The sequence below is a fragment of the Notolepis coatsorum genome (genome assembly GCF_963971535.1).
Source record: "Notolepis coatsorum genome assembly, chromosome: 4".
NCBI lineage: Eukaryota > Metazoa > Chordata > Actinopteri > Aulopiformes > Paralepididae > Notolepis > Notolepis coatsorum.
In genome coordinates, this window is record NC_140168.1 from 178,629,250 (window position 1) to 178,648,353 (window position 19,104).

General features: G+C 44.3%; 1 protein-coding gene across 1 annotated transcript in view; it reads left to right on the forward strand.

Annotated features, from left to right (window-relative positions):
* The first annotated feature begins 2,747 nt into the window (after positions 1-2,747).
* pik3c3 (phosphatidylinositol 3-kinase, catalytic subunit type 3) overlaps positions 2,748-19,104 on the forward strand; it is a 123,311-nt gene continuing 106,954 nt past the window's right edge. Inside the window, exons 1-6 of the mRNA XM_084312477.1 lie at positions 2,748-3,105; positions 4,044-4,232; positions 4,775-4,918; positions 9,788-9,917; positions 13,834-13,920; positions 15,669-15,764. Coding sequence (XP_084168603.1) covers positions 3,041-3,105; positions 4,044-4,232; positions 4,775-4,918; positions 9,788-9,917; positions 13,834-13,920; positions 15,669-15,764 — 711 coding nt within the window. The 5' untranslated portion in view covers positions 2,748-3,040. The remainder of the gene's footprint in view (positions 3,106-4,043; positions 4,233-4,774; positions 4,919-9,787; positions 9,918-13,833; positions 13,921-15,668; positions 15,765-19,104) is intronic.

The following is a 19,104-nucleotide window of genomic DNA, read 5'->3' on the forward strand; positions in this document are numbered from 1 at the left end:
ATTGATATGATGAGCCAGGAGACAAAGGTGAAGTCAATCGATGGTATTTATTGACACAGAAACACACAGAGGAACAGTCCTGGAGACCACAGCCCTCCAGGGGGCTGAGAGGCTCTAATGATGACACAACCATGCTTTTATACTATGTGGGTTCCAAATTTAGCGAGCCACTGGTTAAAAAATAGATGATCAGACAGGCTTGGTCGTATATGGTAGTCTGATGAATCTGGTTTTCTCCTCATAGTATAAACCTGGCCTGTGGTTGGAGGACGATATGGCCAAGCATTAGGTCACACAGGTCATCAGGTCAGAGTATTTCTGGGTTGGTCACTCGACCCATTGGCACAGTGGGGGAGATTATGCTCTCACCAGAGGAGCTAGATAGAAGAGCTTAGAAGATATTAGATATTAATGATTATATTAATGAAATATCTATCACTCCACACAACATGACCACTGAAGAAGACACATTCAGTACGCCAAACACGTATATCCTTTCGGCAACTGGCTTGTCCTTCCGCGTTGCTCTGATTGGCCAGCGATCTACGCTAGTTTCGCCCCTACGCCGGTATGAGCGCGCGCATGCGCATGAGCCTAGATAATGCCCTTGCACACACGCAGGTTTTTGTTTTTGCATTTTGCCGCCACGCCGGTAGATAATAATAATAATAATGCGAGAGCCCTCGCACACACGCAGGTTTTGCCGCCACGCCGGTAGATAATAATAATACTTAGAATAATAATACTTAGACAAACGCACGCAATTGGCACAAGTGTAAATTATGCATTCATCACTCAGTTTTAACATCAACACACTTAGCTCAACTCGTTCGTCAGCTGGCTGTGGAGCCTATGGTCACAAGTTCAAATCACTCTTAGTTAATTTTTTTTTTTTTTTACATTTAATTCATTTATCATCTCTCTATATTAACGTAACTAACTATTCATATCAATCGAAATAATGTTCATCTCTCTATATTAACGTAACTAGCTATTCATATCAATTGAAATAACGTATTGTATTGTTTTCATCTCTCTATATTAACGTGATTCCATCAACACATAAAAAAAATCTGTTTTAGATTAGGCTGTAAAAATCTGTTCTATAGGCTATATTTAGTCTAGTTTATTAGACAAAGCATTTAAAAATACTTTGATGAGTCTACATCAATAGCATTAACCAGAGCATATTACCTATGTGTTGATGGAATCACGTTAATATAGAGAGATGAAAACAATACAATACGTTATTTCAATTGATATGAATAGCTAGTTACGTTAATATAGAGAGATGAATGTTATTTCGATTGATATGAATAGCTAGTTACGTTAATATAGAGAGATGATAAATTAATTAAACGTAAAAAAGAAAAGAAAATATTTAACTACGAGTGATTTGAACTTGTGACCATAGGCTCCACAGCCAGCTGACGAACGAGTTGAGCTAAGTGCATCGACGTTAAAACTGAGTGACGAATGCATAATTTACACTTGTGCCAATTGCGTGCGTTTGTCTAAGTATTATTATTCTAAGTATTATTATTATTATTATCTACCGGCGTGGCGGCAAAACCTGCGTGTGTGCGAGGGCTCTCGCATTATTATTATTATTATCTACCGGCGTGGTGGCAAAATGCAAAAACAGGCTCATGCGCATAGGGGCGAAACTAGCGTAGATCGCTGGCCAATCAGAGCAACGCGGAAGGACAAGCCAGTTGCCGAAAGGATATACGCACCCTGAACGCGTGTAGCCTTTTTACAACTCATCCGCGTTTCCGGCGCTCTGATTGGCCAGGTCATGTGACATGTGCGCCCAATAGCGTGTTTGCCCATTTCCGTGTCGAACAGCCTGCAAACTACCTGGCGTTCTATCGCCATGCTCTAAGACAAACCTTAACCAACTTCAAAGAGTGCCTAATGGTGCGTTCACGTCAGGTGGGAAGAAGCGGACGAACCAGATGACATCTCGTTGCTACAACTAGGAAGCATTCACGCGTTGAACTCGAGGAAACGCCCACATCCAAGATGGCGATCTTAGCCTACTGTAATTAGCCTACTGCTAACCTATTGCTACAAGTCGTTAGCAAGTTACTTTAAAATAACTGTAGACGAACAGCAGCAAGTATAGCTCGTTTTTCATATGAAGAGTACAGCAGTATGATTGCATTATTCTGATTATGTGATCAAAGTGATCATTTTGATTTGTATTGCCGACATCGCCGTCAAGCTTGCTGCCATGATGGTTGATACTTCCGCATTTCGGGACGCGAAGTGGGAGATATCGGGGTATATAAAAAACTCCCATATGACCTAGTAGGAATTACCACTAGGAGGCTGACGTGAATGGCTTTTCCCAGTCGGAAGCTGGTTCTTCCGCTTCTTCCCACCTGACGTGAACGCACCATAAGCTTAACCAGTGTAGAAACTTGCAGTCCCATGATTGGCGCTCATGTCACATGACCTGGCCAATCAGAGCGCAAAACGGGAACCCGGAAACGGCGATGCGTTGTAAAAAGGCTTCAAGCACCCCGAACACTGTAATGACATTACGCCGTAAAACAGAGTGCATTATCCTTTTAAAAAAATAACCCAAAGGCCCCGCCCCCCTCTCTTACTTCCTTTCTCGTCTATTCAGACTTGATAAATCAATGCACGATAACCATGATCGGCTATGCAGTTTGTAGGGGCAGCAAAGCGAGGAGCGACTTCTTTTCCCTGGCTCAGGCTTTTGGCTGTTATGTTTGTTGTGTTGCTATCAAACGCACCAAATCATGCCCCGACAGCAGCTAGCCTCGCAAATAATGTCATCATTACCGTAAATAGAGGCGTCCAGAATCTTCTTTTGATAGTCGGACTTGTCCTGTAAAGTGACTGTCGTCTCGGGGCATCTAGACAAACTTCTAGGCTGGGCGACAATAGGGTCTTTTTTTGCACTGATCCGAGGCCTTGTCATCGCTCGGAATACTCTCACACATCCGTCGGGGAGTTCATGGTCTACTCGTCAGATCTGTGCTAGAATTTGTATTTGTTGGTGTCGGAGATGGACACCGACAAGTTTAACTATGTCTACAGCTGTGACTTGGACATTAATGTTCAACTTAAACTGTGAGTGAAACTTCATTAACAGCTTGCAGAATGGGTACAGTACAGTACGGCTCAATACACACAATTGTTAAGGGGATGCAGACCAGAGAAAGACTTTCGTCTTGTTTACATCAGGGTCCCCCATTTTCAATGATCATGGTGCAGAGATGAAGATCTGTATGCCCTGTCAGTTATATTATGCATACGGTGTCGGTGTTTATATACCACGTGACACATTTGACTTATATCACCTTGATTTCAGCGATGCGTTTTTCCATATAAACTAGTTTCTGTCGGGGTGTTTGTCCAGTGTTTACTTCCCCGTGCATGGCAACATCATCATGACTCAACCTCTGAATCTGCCCCGGTGAGGGCTCTAATTTGGAAGCACAATCGTCCCGTTGTTGACAATACATCATCATGTGCAGTGGTCTCACGGCCAATCTCGTGAGACCCCTGACGGGGACATAAATAATCTTCATAATTTTTTAACCAGCCGTCCACTGTAGCGTTTCGCCAGGTAGTTAACACAGTCCTAGGGCAATGTGACATTGCGTTAGGCTCCTTGCCACCTGAATTATAGCGGCTATCAAAATTTCAATGGTATGACGTTAAATCATATTTGGTATTTCTGGCTATGTTGTCACAACAGTATATTGTAAACAGTTCCACAGTGTGAGGGATGACTCGCACACCACATCTCAACCCCCTCTTCTGCCTTCTCTCCAGCCCCCCCCCCCTCATACATTTTACATTTCACTGTACATTTTACTGTATATTTTTGGACTGTATATTTTAGAATGTATATACATATTTTAGAATGTATATCTTTGACTGTGTGTTCTTATTTTTGACTACCTAAATGTTTATTGTGAGCGATCTGTGGTGCTGAATTTCCCTCTGGATTAATAAAGTACTTCTATTCTATTCTATTTTGTATCCTTCTCTCCTCTATCCAGGGGCAGTCTGGAAGGCAAACGCGAGCAGAAGAGCTACAAGGCTCTCCTCCAGGACCCCATGCTGCGTTTCTCTGGCCTCTACCAGGAGGACTGCTCCGACCTCTACGTGACCTGTCAGGTGTTCGCCGAGGGCAAGCCTCTCGCGCTGCCCGTGCGCACCTCCTACAAGGCCTTCAGCACGCGCTGGAAGTGAGTCCCGAGACGTCACTAATACACTGGCTGTGATGTGATCATCCGTTGAGCTGTGGTGAATTTAGGCAAGCTTACTTAAGGAACCTGTCCAGGCCGGGCCGTCCTCAAACTAATGACCAAACACCCTGAGCACAGTGCCTTAGTTATTAGCATAGATTAATGTCAAAAGATTCAGTGGTCAAGTCACGTTTATTTGTATAGCCCAACATCACATGTTCATTGGTAGATTATATTAGATTCAAATGTATTGTCATTATACACCACAAGTACAGTACAATGAAAAGATGTTTGGCATCCAACCAGATTGCAAATGTAACAGTAAAGTGCAACAGCAATATACAATGTACAGCCTACAGGTGATTAAACTGGGTATAAAATATATGAATTAGTACTACTGAGTAATAGTGCTCATCAGATGTATGTATGTACAGAGTTGCACATAACACCACCAACGCTTCCGTTTCTCATGTCTCCTCCTGCCATCGTGTCTTCTCTCTCTCTCCTCCACCCCCTTCTCCATCCTTCCCTGTCCTCTGTAGTTGGAACGAGTGGCTGCGGTTGCCAGTGAAGTACCCAGACCTTCCCCAGAGCGCCCAGGTGGCCCTCACGGTGTGGGACGTCTATGGGCCCGGCCGAGCCGTCCCCGTGGGGGGCACCACTGTCACTCTCTTCGGCAAATACGGGTGAGTCTTGTTCCACGGCGGTGGAAAAGTTCTTGTTGTTTACATTCAGTCATTTAGCTGAACGCTTTTATCCAAAGCGACTTACAAATTCTGTACGACAGGTCAGCAGGAAGGGTACAACTCTTATAGCTGAGTAACAATGTTCATCAAACAGTGCTGAAACTTGGGTGCTGCAGTGTTGAGTGCATACTATAGTAGTAGAGACGTGTTAGTATAGTAGGTAGAGTGCATGGTAGTATAAGACAGTAAGAAGGTTAGTGTTTTTTTTTTAATTTATAATTTTTTTTTAATTTCAGATATTGATTGAAAAAGTGTTTTTAGTCGACAGCGAAAGATTGGTCTGGTTTCGGCTGTCCTAACTGTGGTGGGAAGTTCGTTCCACCATTGTGGAGCGAGGACAGAGAATAGCCGGCTTCTCTTTGATGACCCTCCCAGAGCTCTGATAGGAGTGGGTCTGAGGCGGCCAGAAGATGTAGAGCGGAGGGGTCTTGAGGGTGTGTAGTTAGAGACCATTGACCGGAGGTAGGCGGGAGCTGTTCCCTTCGCCGCGTGATATGTTGTTGTTGTTCTTTTATCTCCATCTTGAATCCTTATCACTACTTCAAGTAAAACCTTAATAAAGTAATTCTCTTTACCTATATGTCGGTTTGAGCTTCTGTTATTAAAGGAGCAATAGGCGGAACTATTACTATGGAATATTTTCAAATCCTTAAGCCAAATTTGACAACGCCCTTCCCAATCAGAACGCATTAGGACATGCTAGCTAGCAGGCAGCTATGTGTTGGCAGTAGGGATGGGCGTGATTAATCGATTACTCGTAGCTATGAGAAAAATCTCTTAAATTATTAATCTTTATGAAAAAATATATATAATATATATTTCTTTTTACATATTTGTTTCACATGTATGTGTAAGATTATAACTGTTTGTTGGTTTCCTTAAACATATACGTGAATGAACAAAATTAACACTTTGGTCGCCAGGCTTATATTCTTAATATACCATCCTCCGCCAGCTCTATTTGTCTATGGAGAAGTTCCCCTTTGCAGGGCTATAACTTTTTAAATTGTATTGCTAAATTGACATTACTATGGCCCATTCAACATCAAGTATCTATTGTTCAGGGTGTAGCAACGTTATACTTTTTCATTCACATATTCATACTAAAATACGGTCTAAAGTATAAGTATGTTTTTATCGTTTTCTGCAGCTTTCTCCAGAACGTGATTTATAGCCCCAAATGCATTATATTGATGATCAAATACAGTTTGATAGGAATCTGCGCGAGATAAAGAATTTCAAATGGACGTGCTTCTAGAAGTTACTACTGATCATCTGATGTTGACCGGATGGGGGGGGGTCGTTTATAATTCCGTGGCCAACGTTAGATGATTCATCTAGTGTGGGTGATATGATCATTAGAGCCATTAGTATCGAACACGTTAAAAAATAACGCTGAATCTTACCGTAGCTTCCTCATAGCGTTGGGCGATGAGCGTGGAGCAGAAATATTCCTATTATGGGATGTAGAAATATGCGATCCATTTCCAGGTTGTATAATAGTATATACGTCCAAATCATGTTGTTTATCGAGTTATTGGTAACTGATTGCTATCCGTTGTGTCTAGCTCGAGTCCTGGGACTATTAGCGAGTGATCGGACCGAATTTGAATGAGCACCAGCTTCCATTTCCTGTTTCCGCTCTGGGCGATCCGCCGATCGGCCACCAGATGGCGCTCTTGAACCGTTGGAGAGTTGAGAGGGGATCAACAGTAGATCTCAAGTCTCCGGGGGAGAAATATGATTTCGATCACAGATTTTTGAAATATTGATATCAAAGACGTGGTACGGCGTCTTTGGCAGAATGAGCATGGCGGGGAATGACGTGGTACAGCGTTTTTGGCGACCATAGTTTTAAGTAAAAAAAAACAAAAAACAAACATATATATATTTTGAGTTTTTTTCCCCCCTTTTCGAGTAATACACGATCACTTGAGTATAGCATGCGATCAATCGATCTGGATTCTTCTTAAAAATCCCCATCCCTAGTTGGCAGCAGGCCTTTGTGTATGCTGTGCCACTGTAATGCGTGTAACAAGCGTGCGTGTCACTAGACTAGAGGGTTTGACAGACAGCTCGCTTGTTCCAATCATTTTACTTTGTCGTTTGATTGGATGCTGTTGTTTTAGCTCCTGCCCCTTACGGGAACAACTGCTGTAACTGAGGGGTACAATTCCCTGACTGTATTACTAGATATGATACTTACTACCACTACCTTTGTACTTAATATTCGGCCACCCAGTACACGGCATAAATATATTATGATGAACACTGTCACGTAGATGAAACGGATCCAACACAAATGTACGAATTAGAAATAGGTCTTTATTTCTACACAGCGATGGTGTGTAGAGCAAGCACTTAATCAAATCAATCACATTTATGAATGGAAATAGTATGCACTTTTATGGCAAGAGTATTCGTCGGTATATCAATAGAGAATGTCCAATCTCTAAAGGCGCAGGTGGTACATATACGACCTGGAATAGTTTAAGGAATAACAGCAATGATACTTTAATGATTATATACTGGATACACTAGAGGGGGTTAATCCGGTCGCTTGTAAGCCGACAGGAGTAGGAAGGGGGGGGGGGTAGAATCCGACTGCCTCATCCGGCCAAGGGTATCCCAGGTGAACCCACTGTAGTGCCGTTCAATGCGCCGGCGATCCTTGGACCACAGATGAAAGCAGGTGGACTCTTTGTGGGCCGGCGTCATCCGGTCCACGGAGGAGAGACGTGAAGCGACCTCGTCTTGCAGAGCGTCTCCTCACCTTGCGTCCTCTCCAGGGGGGGGGGTTCCAACACACGGCAGTGTCGGGGGTCTTTATCCATGGAATAATCAATGTGTACAAAGCATAATCCGTGCCTGGGAAGGCGGGCTGTCGTCGGTAGAATAATCCGGTATACAGGTCCACTCGCTCGTCGGCTCTGGGGCTCCTCGGGTGCAGCTTCACGTGGGGTGAACCACCCTGGATAAGCAGCCAGTTTTCTGCCCGAAACGATGGGGTACTGACTACGGTAGTATTCTCACCGCACGAAGCACTATATATTAACAGACTATTATTAGCTTAATAGACTACGTCCAACTCGACGATATAGTGCCAAATATGACTATTCAAATATTAATATACACGATGTCTCAATACCGATGGTAGGCGAACTTGGCCTTACTCCCACACGTGGCGTCGCGGGGAGGCTTTACGTCTGTGACTCTATTGGAGGGTAAGAAACTGGACTGAAAAGAAAGTCCTACTTTAGTAGCGCAGTATATATACGCACTATGAACAAATAGTCCCATTAGTGGTGCGGTAGCCAGATTCCTACGCGGAACTAGGACTTGTTCGTACATGTGGAGCGGTACGTTTGAACTGGGTCTGAGGGGTATGGCAGCCTGGCACCAAGGTCTCGACCAATAGTAGAATGGAGACTATTATGGGATGTTCAGTAGGCTAGAATGGATATTCAATGCATATTGTACAAGGAATATGCAAGGGATATCAGGGAATATTAGAGAATATACAAATACAATTAAATATATATATATAAATAAATATATATATTCGGTTTAATCTGGCCCTTCACAACAACTGCTCTTTTTCATTTTTGTGTCAAACGTCCTTTTTTTTGGAGTACTATAGATTAGGCCTACTGTCGAGATATAATAAGAAATGTTGGCAAAAATTGGCGGCCGCCAATTATTGATCCTTGAAACAAGCACGAAGCCGTCCAGACCCACGGCACAACTAGCGCTGTGTCAGCAGCCAGGTGTGGAATGTGAAAGTTGTTTGGTCAACATTACACTTACTTGCTAATGCTAGCAGCCCATGTCATTCCGATCTTGCGCCATCGCTGTCTTTTGAAGGTCATACCGGGCTGAGTTTTTAAGCCAGCACAAAGTCATTGACATCATATGAATCTCGGCATTGCACGGAATCCATTGGTACCACAAGTGACTCGCTAGCTTACCGGGAAACGGGCTAAATATCGCTCCAAAAGTAGCTGCGTCTTTACCGCGACATCTCCACTCCCTAAATCATACAGAACGCAGCAGCCCGCCTGATCTCCAACCTACCAATGTCAGCCCACGTTACCCCACTTCTTAGAGAGCTGCACTGGCTCCCCATCGCCGCACGAATCCGCTTCAGGGTCCTTGATCTTGAACGGCTCCCTCCTACCTCCGGTCAATGGTCTCTAACTACACACCCTCAAGACCCCTCCGCTCTGCATCTTCTTGCCGCCTCAGACCCACTCCTACCTGAGCTCCTTCAAATGACAATATATACCCCGTGAATATTATTGCACGGATCGGAATACGCGTGTGCGCGCTTCAAGTTGCGAGTCTGTGTCAAATGCAGGTGGAGAGGCCGAGGAGAGATCGCTCCGTATGAGCCTCTCTCTCTCTCTCCCTCTCTCTCTCTCCCTCTCTCTCTCTTTTTCTCTCTTTTGGGGAAGTGCAAGTGTCTGACAGGGAAAACCGCTTCCGCATTATTTCCACTCGCTCCGTTTTGGTCATTGTTGATTGTGGGCGGTGGCTACAACCACAGAAGGGGTTAGGTATGCAGATGAGAATTCTTACACGTCACATACGCTAAATTCAGAATGGCTTAGTTCACTGGGGGAGGACCTTGTCTCATCTGAACTGGAGGAATGCACAAAAATGAGAAGTTGAGACATAGACAGTGTTGGTACAACCCCACATTGCTAGAAAACAATGCTAAATACTGGTACAGGCAATTTATAAGATAGTTCCCCTTTAATCAATCGAGCGTGGAGCTATGTCTCATCACGGAACTCCTCCTGGTCTCAGGATGTTCCGGCAGGGCATGCACGACCTGAAGGTGTGGCCGGGGGTGGAGGGCGACGGAGGGGAGCCGACCACCACGCCGGGGCGCACCAGCAGCAGCCTCTCTGAGGACCAGATGGGCCGACTGGCCAAGGTAGGGGGGCGGGGCCGGGAGAGGGGTCCCTGTCAGTTAGTGGGGGGATAAAGTGTGTGTGCGTGTGTACTTGAGAATGGGGACAATCCTCCCAATTTGAGGACACTTCCTACATTTCACTTATCATCTTCACAATGATGAAGAGCTTGGGCTTTAGGTATACTGTACATAGTCTTCTTCACAATGATGAAGAGTTTGGAGTTTAGGTATACTGTAGGTAGTCTTCACAATGATGAAGAGCTTGGGGTTATGGTATATTGTAGGGTAGGGGACTTTAATCCCAACACCAGTTAGTACTGAGTATGCACTGGTACTGGCCAGGTTTAGGGAATATACATATATATTCATACGGTACATAATATACGTTAGAATGTCCTCACAAGTATAGGAATATAGATGCGTGTGGCTGTTTGTGTGTGTATGTGTGTGTGGGGGGGGGGGGGGTTAAGTATGATAGATGGAGAGAGGGAGAGCCTTGTCTAAACCATCATCTGTTCCAGGCCCCAGACCTGGAGTTACTCAGTGATGTGAGTACAAGAGGAAAAGACGGCATTTGGAATGCTGTGCGTGTGTGTCTGTGAACATTTTTGTGCATTGGCATTTGTGTGCTTGAGACGTTTGCACACATTAGGTTCCATTATTACATGGCGTTTTCACATTCGCCGAAATGCTTGCTTGTGATTGGTCAACAGCCCCCCGACTGCGGTCATTATTTTTCGATAATGACCGCAGATTTTTCAATAATGACCGCAGAGCGCAGCTGTTCGCAATCAAGCCCACTGACACACACTGTTTCAGTGCAATTCAGTGCTGCCGGCGATGAGGGGGCGGAGCGACGAGCGGACCAGAACACAGCGGAGCCAGAACAGAGGCTGCTGCCCACGATAATAATAATCACTTTATTTGGGCTGACAGAGCCACAGAACAACTGCGATTTGTCAAATGAATTAGGTATATTGTTAGTAAGTTAGCCATGTAATAAGCGGGATAATGTATAGCTTTACTCTGTCATTGTCGCAAAATAATTGACCTTCACTACGTTTAAAAACCTCGCCGCGGCGGCTCGGTATTTTAAACTCCGTGTCGGTCAATTATTTTGCGACAATGACCTCGTAGCAATACATTATCCCTTACATATCTCCCTTGCTGCACGAAAATAACAGGAATTATTTTAAAGGAACACGCCAACATTATGGGAAATTCGCTTACCGTCTTCTCCAGACAAGAAGATAAGATACCAATCTGTGCGTTCAGTAGAAAGCCATCTGGCTGCAAGCTAACCTAGTTTAGCACAATTAATTAGAGGATATGGACCACTAACAGCTAGGCTAGTGGTCCGTATCCGCTTCATTCATTTGTGCTAAGCTAGGCACAGAGACGAAATTGGTATATCTATCCTCTTGTCTGACTCTGGAGAAGACGGTAAGCACATAATGTCCCATAATGTTAGTGTGTTCCTTTCATATTAGGCCACCATTCATATTTAGGGTATTTATGTTCATAATGTGAATACTAACTACAAGCCAAGGTGGAGGCTTCCTGTTCATGGCCCTGATGCCTGTAGCTGTTCCGCAACCGGTCCTACTTCCGGGGTAGGCCTGATTGGCCCCGACAGGCATGTGACCCGCCGCGGCCACGCCCCGCGGCAGCCCCAGGAGCAAGCGCGCTACTGCTGGAGTTCGCTTCGCCTTTCACATCGCTGCCGTTGGCGAAAGCAGGATGACAGGCGAGAGCGTAGATTTCGCTGTGTATCATTTAATCATTTAACATTTGAAAGGCATACATTGTTGTCATACAGAAGTACAGAATACTTTTATCCAAAATGCTTCTTACTGTTACACTGTTAGAGACTGTGCAGTGCACGGCTTTAGTCTCACTCGAGTGAGGAAGACCGCTGGTTCTCCAACATACAGCGGTGTGCTCTTCAGAATGTACCGGGAGAAACGTTTACTGTACCCCGCAGACATAATAAGCATATAAGCCAGGGCTGTACGTTAACTTTTTTTGCACATAGCACTGGTGCTACAGAGGTTGATAGTTTTGTAGCACAGGCCAAAATCTTGTAGCACAAGTATAAAACGTGTTATATTTGTAACAGTCACAAATGTGCCTATTGTATTTGTGTTATTTAGTTGCAGTGCCATGTTTGGCTGTCATTTAGTATATCGCCATGTGTTATTATTACTATAATAGTAATACTCTCATATGCTATTTTCAATTAATATCATAAACAACATAAGGAATATTAGCATAATTTTTAGTGGACTGAAGGAATGAGTCAGCGTTAATAGTTTTAAATGCAAATAATTTATTGAAACATAGAAGTGGGGTCGGTTGGGACACACACACACAATGGGGGACCCTGATGTAAACAAGACAAACGTCTTTCTCTGGTCTGCATCCCCTTAACAATTGTGTGTATTGAGCCGTACTGTACTGTACCCATTCTGCAATCTGTTAAATAAAGTTTACATTCATTCATTCACACACACTGTTTCAACTCACCACCCCCGCATCATATTGTAGTCTAGTCTGTCTTCAAACTTCCACTCCTCTCGAAATTTTTTATATTTGAATATCAACATTATCTGTCCATCCTCAGTTTACTATAATATACTCCTGTCCTGAGTCCTGACTAGTGACTTCATCGTCTTTCCAAACGCACGCACGCACGCACACACACACAGGGAAGGGGAGAGAGTGCCCCCCATTTCCCTTTCCACACTGTGTCTGCTGGCTCTGCCTGATCAGGATTAGCTTGTTAGCTTGCTAACGTTGTAGTGATTGTAATGGTACATAAACGTTAATTTCGGGCGATGTGCGCATAAAGGAATGGCGACGGTGCAAAGCATGTAGATGCATTTGACCCGTTGCGAGAAAAAAAAAACACCACGGACTTATTTCGGGACGTGTAGGCGCACTGCTGTGTGCGCACCAACACGCTGCTCTGCTTGCAAGCACGGATAGGGCGGATATGACTCGTCGAGTTGTCACGGAGTTTTTTCAAAATAAGAGTATCATATGCACCTGAATGTTGCTAGCTGTCGATCCTAGTTATTATAGCTGGAGCTGCGCGTGGGCAGAAATGAGACCCGCTACAGGATTTTCAAAATAAGAGTATCTATATGAACCGAATCCCTATCGCACCAGTGCTAGTGAAGTAAATCCATTCATCGCACAGACCGCTGTTGCTGTAGCACGTGCGATATATATGTCGCACTGTACAGGCCTGATATAAGCAGTGCTTACTAACGTTATTAGTTACGTTATTTCTGACCGAATTAGTCATTCATTTGTCTGCTTTCGCCAACGGCAGCGATGTGAAAGGCGAAGCGAACTCCAGCAGTAGCGTGCTTGCTCCTGGGGCTGCCGCGGGGCGTGGCCGCGGCGGGTCACGTGCCTGTCGGGGCCAATCAGGCCTACCCCGGAAGTAGGAACGGTTGCGGAACAGCTACAGGCGGCCCTGATACCACCACTCTAACCACTGAGTGGATTAACTCCAGAGTGTGTGATTGGCTGCTGAGTGTGTGATCGGAGTCTCCAGATTGGCTGCTGGCACTCAAACCTGTGCATTGATTGGCCTAAGTGTCTGCATATCAACCACGGTGCAGTTTACCCATCTGTACACATCTGTTGCTGTTCCATTTCTCAATCTCACTTCTTCACTAAACCCCTTTCCTCTCTCCTGTCTTTGTACCCTTCTACCTACATCTCTCGCTCACTCTATCTCTTTCTCTCCTTTTGTCTCTCCATTGCTCTCTCTATCTCTCCCTGTTGTCTTTCTTTCTCTCTTTCTCCCATCTCTCTCTCTCCATTGCTCTCTCTCCATTGCTCTCTCTCCCCCCCCCTCTCTCTCTCTCTCTCTCTCTCTCTCTCTCTCTCTCTCTCTCTCTCTCTCTCTCTCTCTCTCGTCCAGTTGACTAAGGCCCATAGACAGGGTCACATGGTGAAGGTGGATTGGCTGGACCGTCTGACCTTCAGAGAGATAGAGATGATTAACGAGGTGAGTCCGTCCAGAACTGCTGGTTCTAAACCCCTGCTGGTTCCAAACCCCTGTTGGTTCTAAACCCCTCTGCTGGTTCTAAACCCCTCTGCTGGTTCTAAACCCCTGCTGGTTCCAAACCCCTGTTGGTTCTAAACCCCTCTGTTGGTTCTAAACCCCTCTGCTGGTTCTAAACCCCTGCTGGTTCCAAACCCCTGTTGGTTCTAAACCCCTGCTGGTTCCAAACCCCTGTTTGTTCCAAACCCCTGCTGGTTCTAAACCCCTGCTGGTTCCAAACCCCTGTTGGTTCTAAACCCCTGCTGGTTCTAAACCCCTGTTGGTTCCAAACTCCTCTGCTGGTTCCAAACTCCTCTGCTGGTTCCAAACTCCTCTGCTGGTTCCAAACTCCTCTGCTTGTTCTTAACTCCTCTGCTGGTTCTAAACTCCTCTGCTGGTTCCAAACTCCTCTGCTGGTTCCAAACTCCCCTCTGCTGGTTCCAAACTCCTCTGCTGGTTCCAAACTCCTCTGCTGGTTCCAAACTCCCCTCTGCTGGTTCCAAACTCCTCTGCTGGTTCCAAACTCCTCTGCTGGTTCCGGTTCCAAACTCCTCTGCTGGTTCTAAACCCCTCTGCTGGTTCTAAACCCATTGAACAGCCCATCAGAGGTTTCTATCCTCCACGGGGAAAGTCTGGGAGTGTTGCATATTTGGATTTGATGGTATTTTTTTATGTTTTTTTATTTTAATTTTTATTCTTATATATATATATATATATATACATTTTGTGATGTTTCTTCTTGACTTGTACAGCCCATGGGGGCTATTCCATGTGATATCTTCAGATCAAGGACCCTGAAGCGGGATATACAAATACATTTGATTTGATTTGATTCAGTCATTTAGCTGAACGCTTTTATCCAAAGTGACTTACAAGTTCTGTACGACAAGTCAGCAGGAGGGGTACAACTCTATCAGCTAAGTAACAATGTACATCAAACAGTGCTGAAACTTGGGTGCTGCAGTGTTGAGTGCATAGTAGTAAAGACATATATTAGTTTAATCTCTATCTAGTTACTAATGTCAGACACTGTTCCAACTTGCACTCGCTGTTTCTCAGTTAGATGATACTAACCTCCTGGCTGTTGTCATAGTAGTCAGAGTAATCATGCGTACGCCATATCTACTTATATCTTGAAGTCTCGTGAAAAACGCTGTGCAGCCAGGGTCTAATATGGATGTAATATTATTAGTCACACTTGGGTAAGCTAAGCACTCACAAACATTGTGCTTACTTTCATTGATTTTATTGTAAAAAATTTAATAAAAAAAAATGCAACACGTTGCTGTTATCATGGCGTTTGGATTAATATCACACGGCCGGGCTTTAGGGACACAAGACAATTTGGTGCAATAGCCGCTTTTGAGGATATCGAGCGTTTTGTGAAAGCGGTTAGCTAACCGCCCGGGCAGCCAAGTGGGTCAGCATGATCCGAGTGACCTGTGAGCATGAGTATGAGATTAGTCGCGGCCAGGCTACCGCCTCCGCTGATCCCAAAACACAGAAGGAATTGAGCAAAAACGAAGGGAACGGAGGCCTGATCGGAGCAATTTTCTCAGGACCTTCGACTGCAATTTCCTCAGGACCTTTGACTGGAACGTTTGGTTATTTTTCTTTCTCCCCCCCTCATACCTTTCCGAAGCGGCGGCTGTACATGTTGGCTAATGATTCTGAGGAGAGCTCTGGCGTTGATCCATGCTTTTGTTCCACAGAGCGAGAAGCGCAGCTCCAACTTCATGTATCTGATGGTGGAGTTCCCGCGGGTCAAGACCAACGAGAAGGAGTACAGCATCGTGTATTATGAGCAGGTAGGTGACGAGCACAGCATCGTGTATTATGAGCAGGTAGGTGAGGAGTACACAGCATCGTGTATTATGAGCAGGTAGGTGATGAGTACAGCATTGTGTATTATGAGCAGGTAGGTGACGAGCACAGCATCGTGTATTATGAGCAGGTAGGTGAGGAGCACAGCATCGTGTATTATGAGCGGGTAGGTGACGAGTACAGCATTGTGTATTATGAGCAGGTAGGTGATGAGTACACAGCATTGTGTATTATGAGCAGGTAGGTGATGAGTACAGCATCGTGTATTATGAGCAGGTAGGTGACGAGTACAGCATCGTGTATTATGAGCAGGTAGGTGATGAGCACAGCATCGTGTATTATGAGCAGGTAGGTGAGGAGTACACAGCATTGTGTATTATGAGCAGGTAGGTGAGGAGTACAGCATTGTGTATTATGAGCAGGTAGGTGATGAGTACACAGCATTGTGTATTATGAGCGGGTAGGTGAGGAGTACAGCATTGTGTATTATGAGCAGGTAGGTGATGAGTACACAGCATTGTGTATTATGAGCGGGTAGGTGAGGAGTACAGCATCGTGTATTATGAGCAGGTAGGTGATGAGTACACAGCATCGTGTATTATGAGCAGGTAGGTGAGTACACAGCATTGTGTATTATGAGCAGGTAGGTGAGGAGTACACAGCATTGTGTATTATGAGCAGGTAGGTGAGGAGTACACAGCATTGTGTATTATGAGCGGGTAGGTGAGGAGTACAGCATCGTGTATTATGAGCAGGTAGGTGAGTACACAGCATTGTGTATTATGAGCAGGTAGGTGAGGAGTACACAGCATTGTGTATTATGAGCAGGTAGGTGAGTACACAGCATTGTGTATTATGAGCAGGTAGGTGAGGAGCACAGCATCGTGTATTATGAGCAGGTAGGTGAGGAGCACAGCATCGTGTATTATGAGCAGGTAGGTGACGAGTACAGCATTGTGTATTATGAGCAGGTAGGTGAGGAGTACACAGCATTGTGTATTATGAGCAGGTAGGTGACGAGTACAGCATTGTGTATTATGAGCAGGTAGGTGATGAGTAGGTGTGTCGCGGTGGGAGCAGAAGGGTTTCTTCATGTAATCGACGGTCCGTCTTGGGTAGAATTTCATCTTTTGTGTTTTAGTTTTTATTGAACACGTTACAAAATGTAAAAAAATCCATATCCAAGTTTCAAGCTTTTATTTGTTACGTATAAAGTACATGTACATTACAGTAAAATGCTTGGTTCTGTATGAGCCCCTGAGAATGTGCTTCATACAGTAAAAAAAAGTAAGTAAAAGAGGAATAAGTCCCAACACTATACAATATACAAACTAAGGTACAACCTAAGTACAATGAAGTAAAAATGCAGACAATGAGGTTAAATTTTTTTTTTTAAATAAAGGCAAAATGCTAAATGAGGTATGGATGTAGTGCAAATTTAATGAATAGATAAATATGATCTAGTGTTAAAGTGAGTGTTAACACATAGACGACCAGCATGTAGCGCCGATTTATAGGCCAGAGGACAGAGGTTTGTTTACAAACCGATGTACTTTCTAACAGCTATATATATAATTTATAGTATTGCTATCTGTCCATTCTCATTGTCACTTGAGTGCATAAACCGTGCCTTCATAATGGCTTAAAGAAAATAAAAATCCATCGGTTGGTTGTCATTTTATAGCGCCGTGAATATAAGGTTTATTGCAGTTTTCGCCTCGGTTTTTTTTCTGGGGAGCTAGATAATAGGCTAAAGGCTAGTCACGTTATATCAAACGCCATTTCTGCTGTATATATACAAATGAAATAAAACAAACTGCGTAGCATCCGGACTATTACAGAGCATCTATGGATGAAATGGGGGCGTTGGGGAACGCCGATCAGTATTATTGATTAGCAATACAGTGTGTGTTCAAGTAGCCATTTTCACTGATCGATCACGTTACGTTTGAAAACAATGTCCAATCCAGCTGTAATTTGGGGGAATAGTATCCTACCATCAGGCCATGTGATCGCCGGCAGCATTTCGTCATTAGTCATCGGAATCTGGTAGATCGATATGTCCATTGGCTAATCATAAATCCCATTATTCCAGGCTGAAATATGCGTTCGGTAACGGGATCAAAGATGGAGGGTCTTCGTTTGGAACCGAGGCTCATATGAAACGCCCACAGACAGTGAAAAGATTTTTTTTTAATCGCCCTCAATGATACTGCAGTGGAGCGATGTCGCCCCTAAGCGGATCTGGCCGGTATTGCATGTTTCGAAAATCAAATATGTGGGTAGGTCCTGCAAGTCGATCGCGGACGTTAACACTTTGAGTGCCGTGGGTTCATTCACATTTAGTCCCTTGAATGCCACCATCGGCGTCAATGTTAACGTTAATATCGCCTAATCTATGTTTTAAATTATGGCTATGTGTCTAATCTGCCCGTCGCTTATCAAAGAATCATTTTCCAGTCAGTGTTGTCAAGGCAGATTGGTTTTTTATCGCTTCATTTCCGTTTGAGAGCATTTTGAAAAGCACCCGTTTTCAGGTGAAAAACAAGTCAACCTATTCTATGATAATCGCCTTTTACTGGAATATTCCAGAACGTTTATTTGTCGGCCTATTTATGAATCGTTTTCAAATAAACGCTAGATGATCAATAGTATATGTGCACGCACGCACGTTCGAGCCGCACGCTGATAATAGCTGCTTTCATTTCCTCATGGATTTTACAGTGAAACAGCTAGAGCACATATCACAAAAAACCTTATATCTCTGTGAAAACGAGTCTGATTATCCTAACACTGATAGCATAGATTCCTTACCTGACATCAAATGGTATCCAAATGGTATATTCTAATTCCTGTCACCATTCGAAAAAATCGATAAGTATATTGATCCAACGTGTGTACAGTATAACCCATGCTCGCCGCGGCTCAGAGGTTCCAGAATGAACTCTGGTAATTCCGGCTGCATCAGTGGACTGGAAAATGTGGACTGGAATATTTTTTTTCCCCCATCCATTTTCATTGAGTCCATTCCAAAAGGGTGATTTACCATCTGGGAGACGATAGGGGGCGCTTTTTTCACATCTGATCGCCGGCGGCCCCTGGATTTGAATATGATTTCAGATCGCTTAAAAAAAAAAAAAAATCAGAGAAAAGCCGTGACGTGGCTTTCAACGTAACTATCGTAAACCCGAGATTAGCCGTGAGTGGCGCTCAAAGTGTTAATAGCGTTATAAATATGGAATAAAACAATAACAACTCGCCACGAGTTAACTCGACTCTGGTCCTCAACGGGTGGAATCGAATCACGAGTTAACTCGTGCTTGG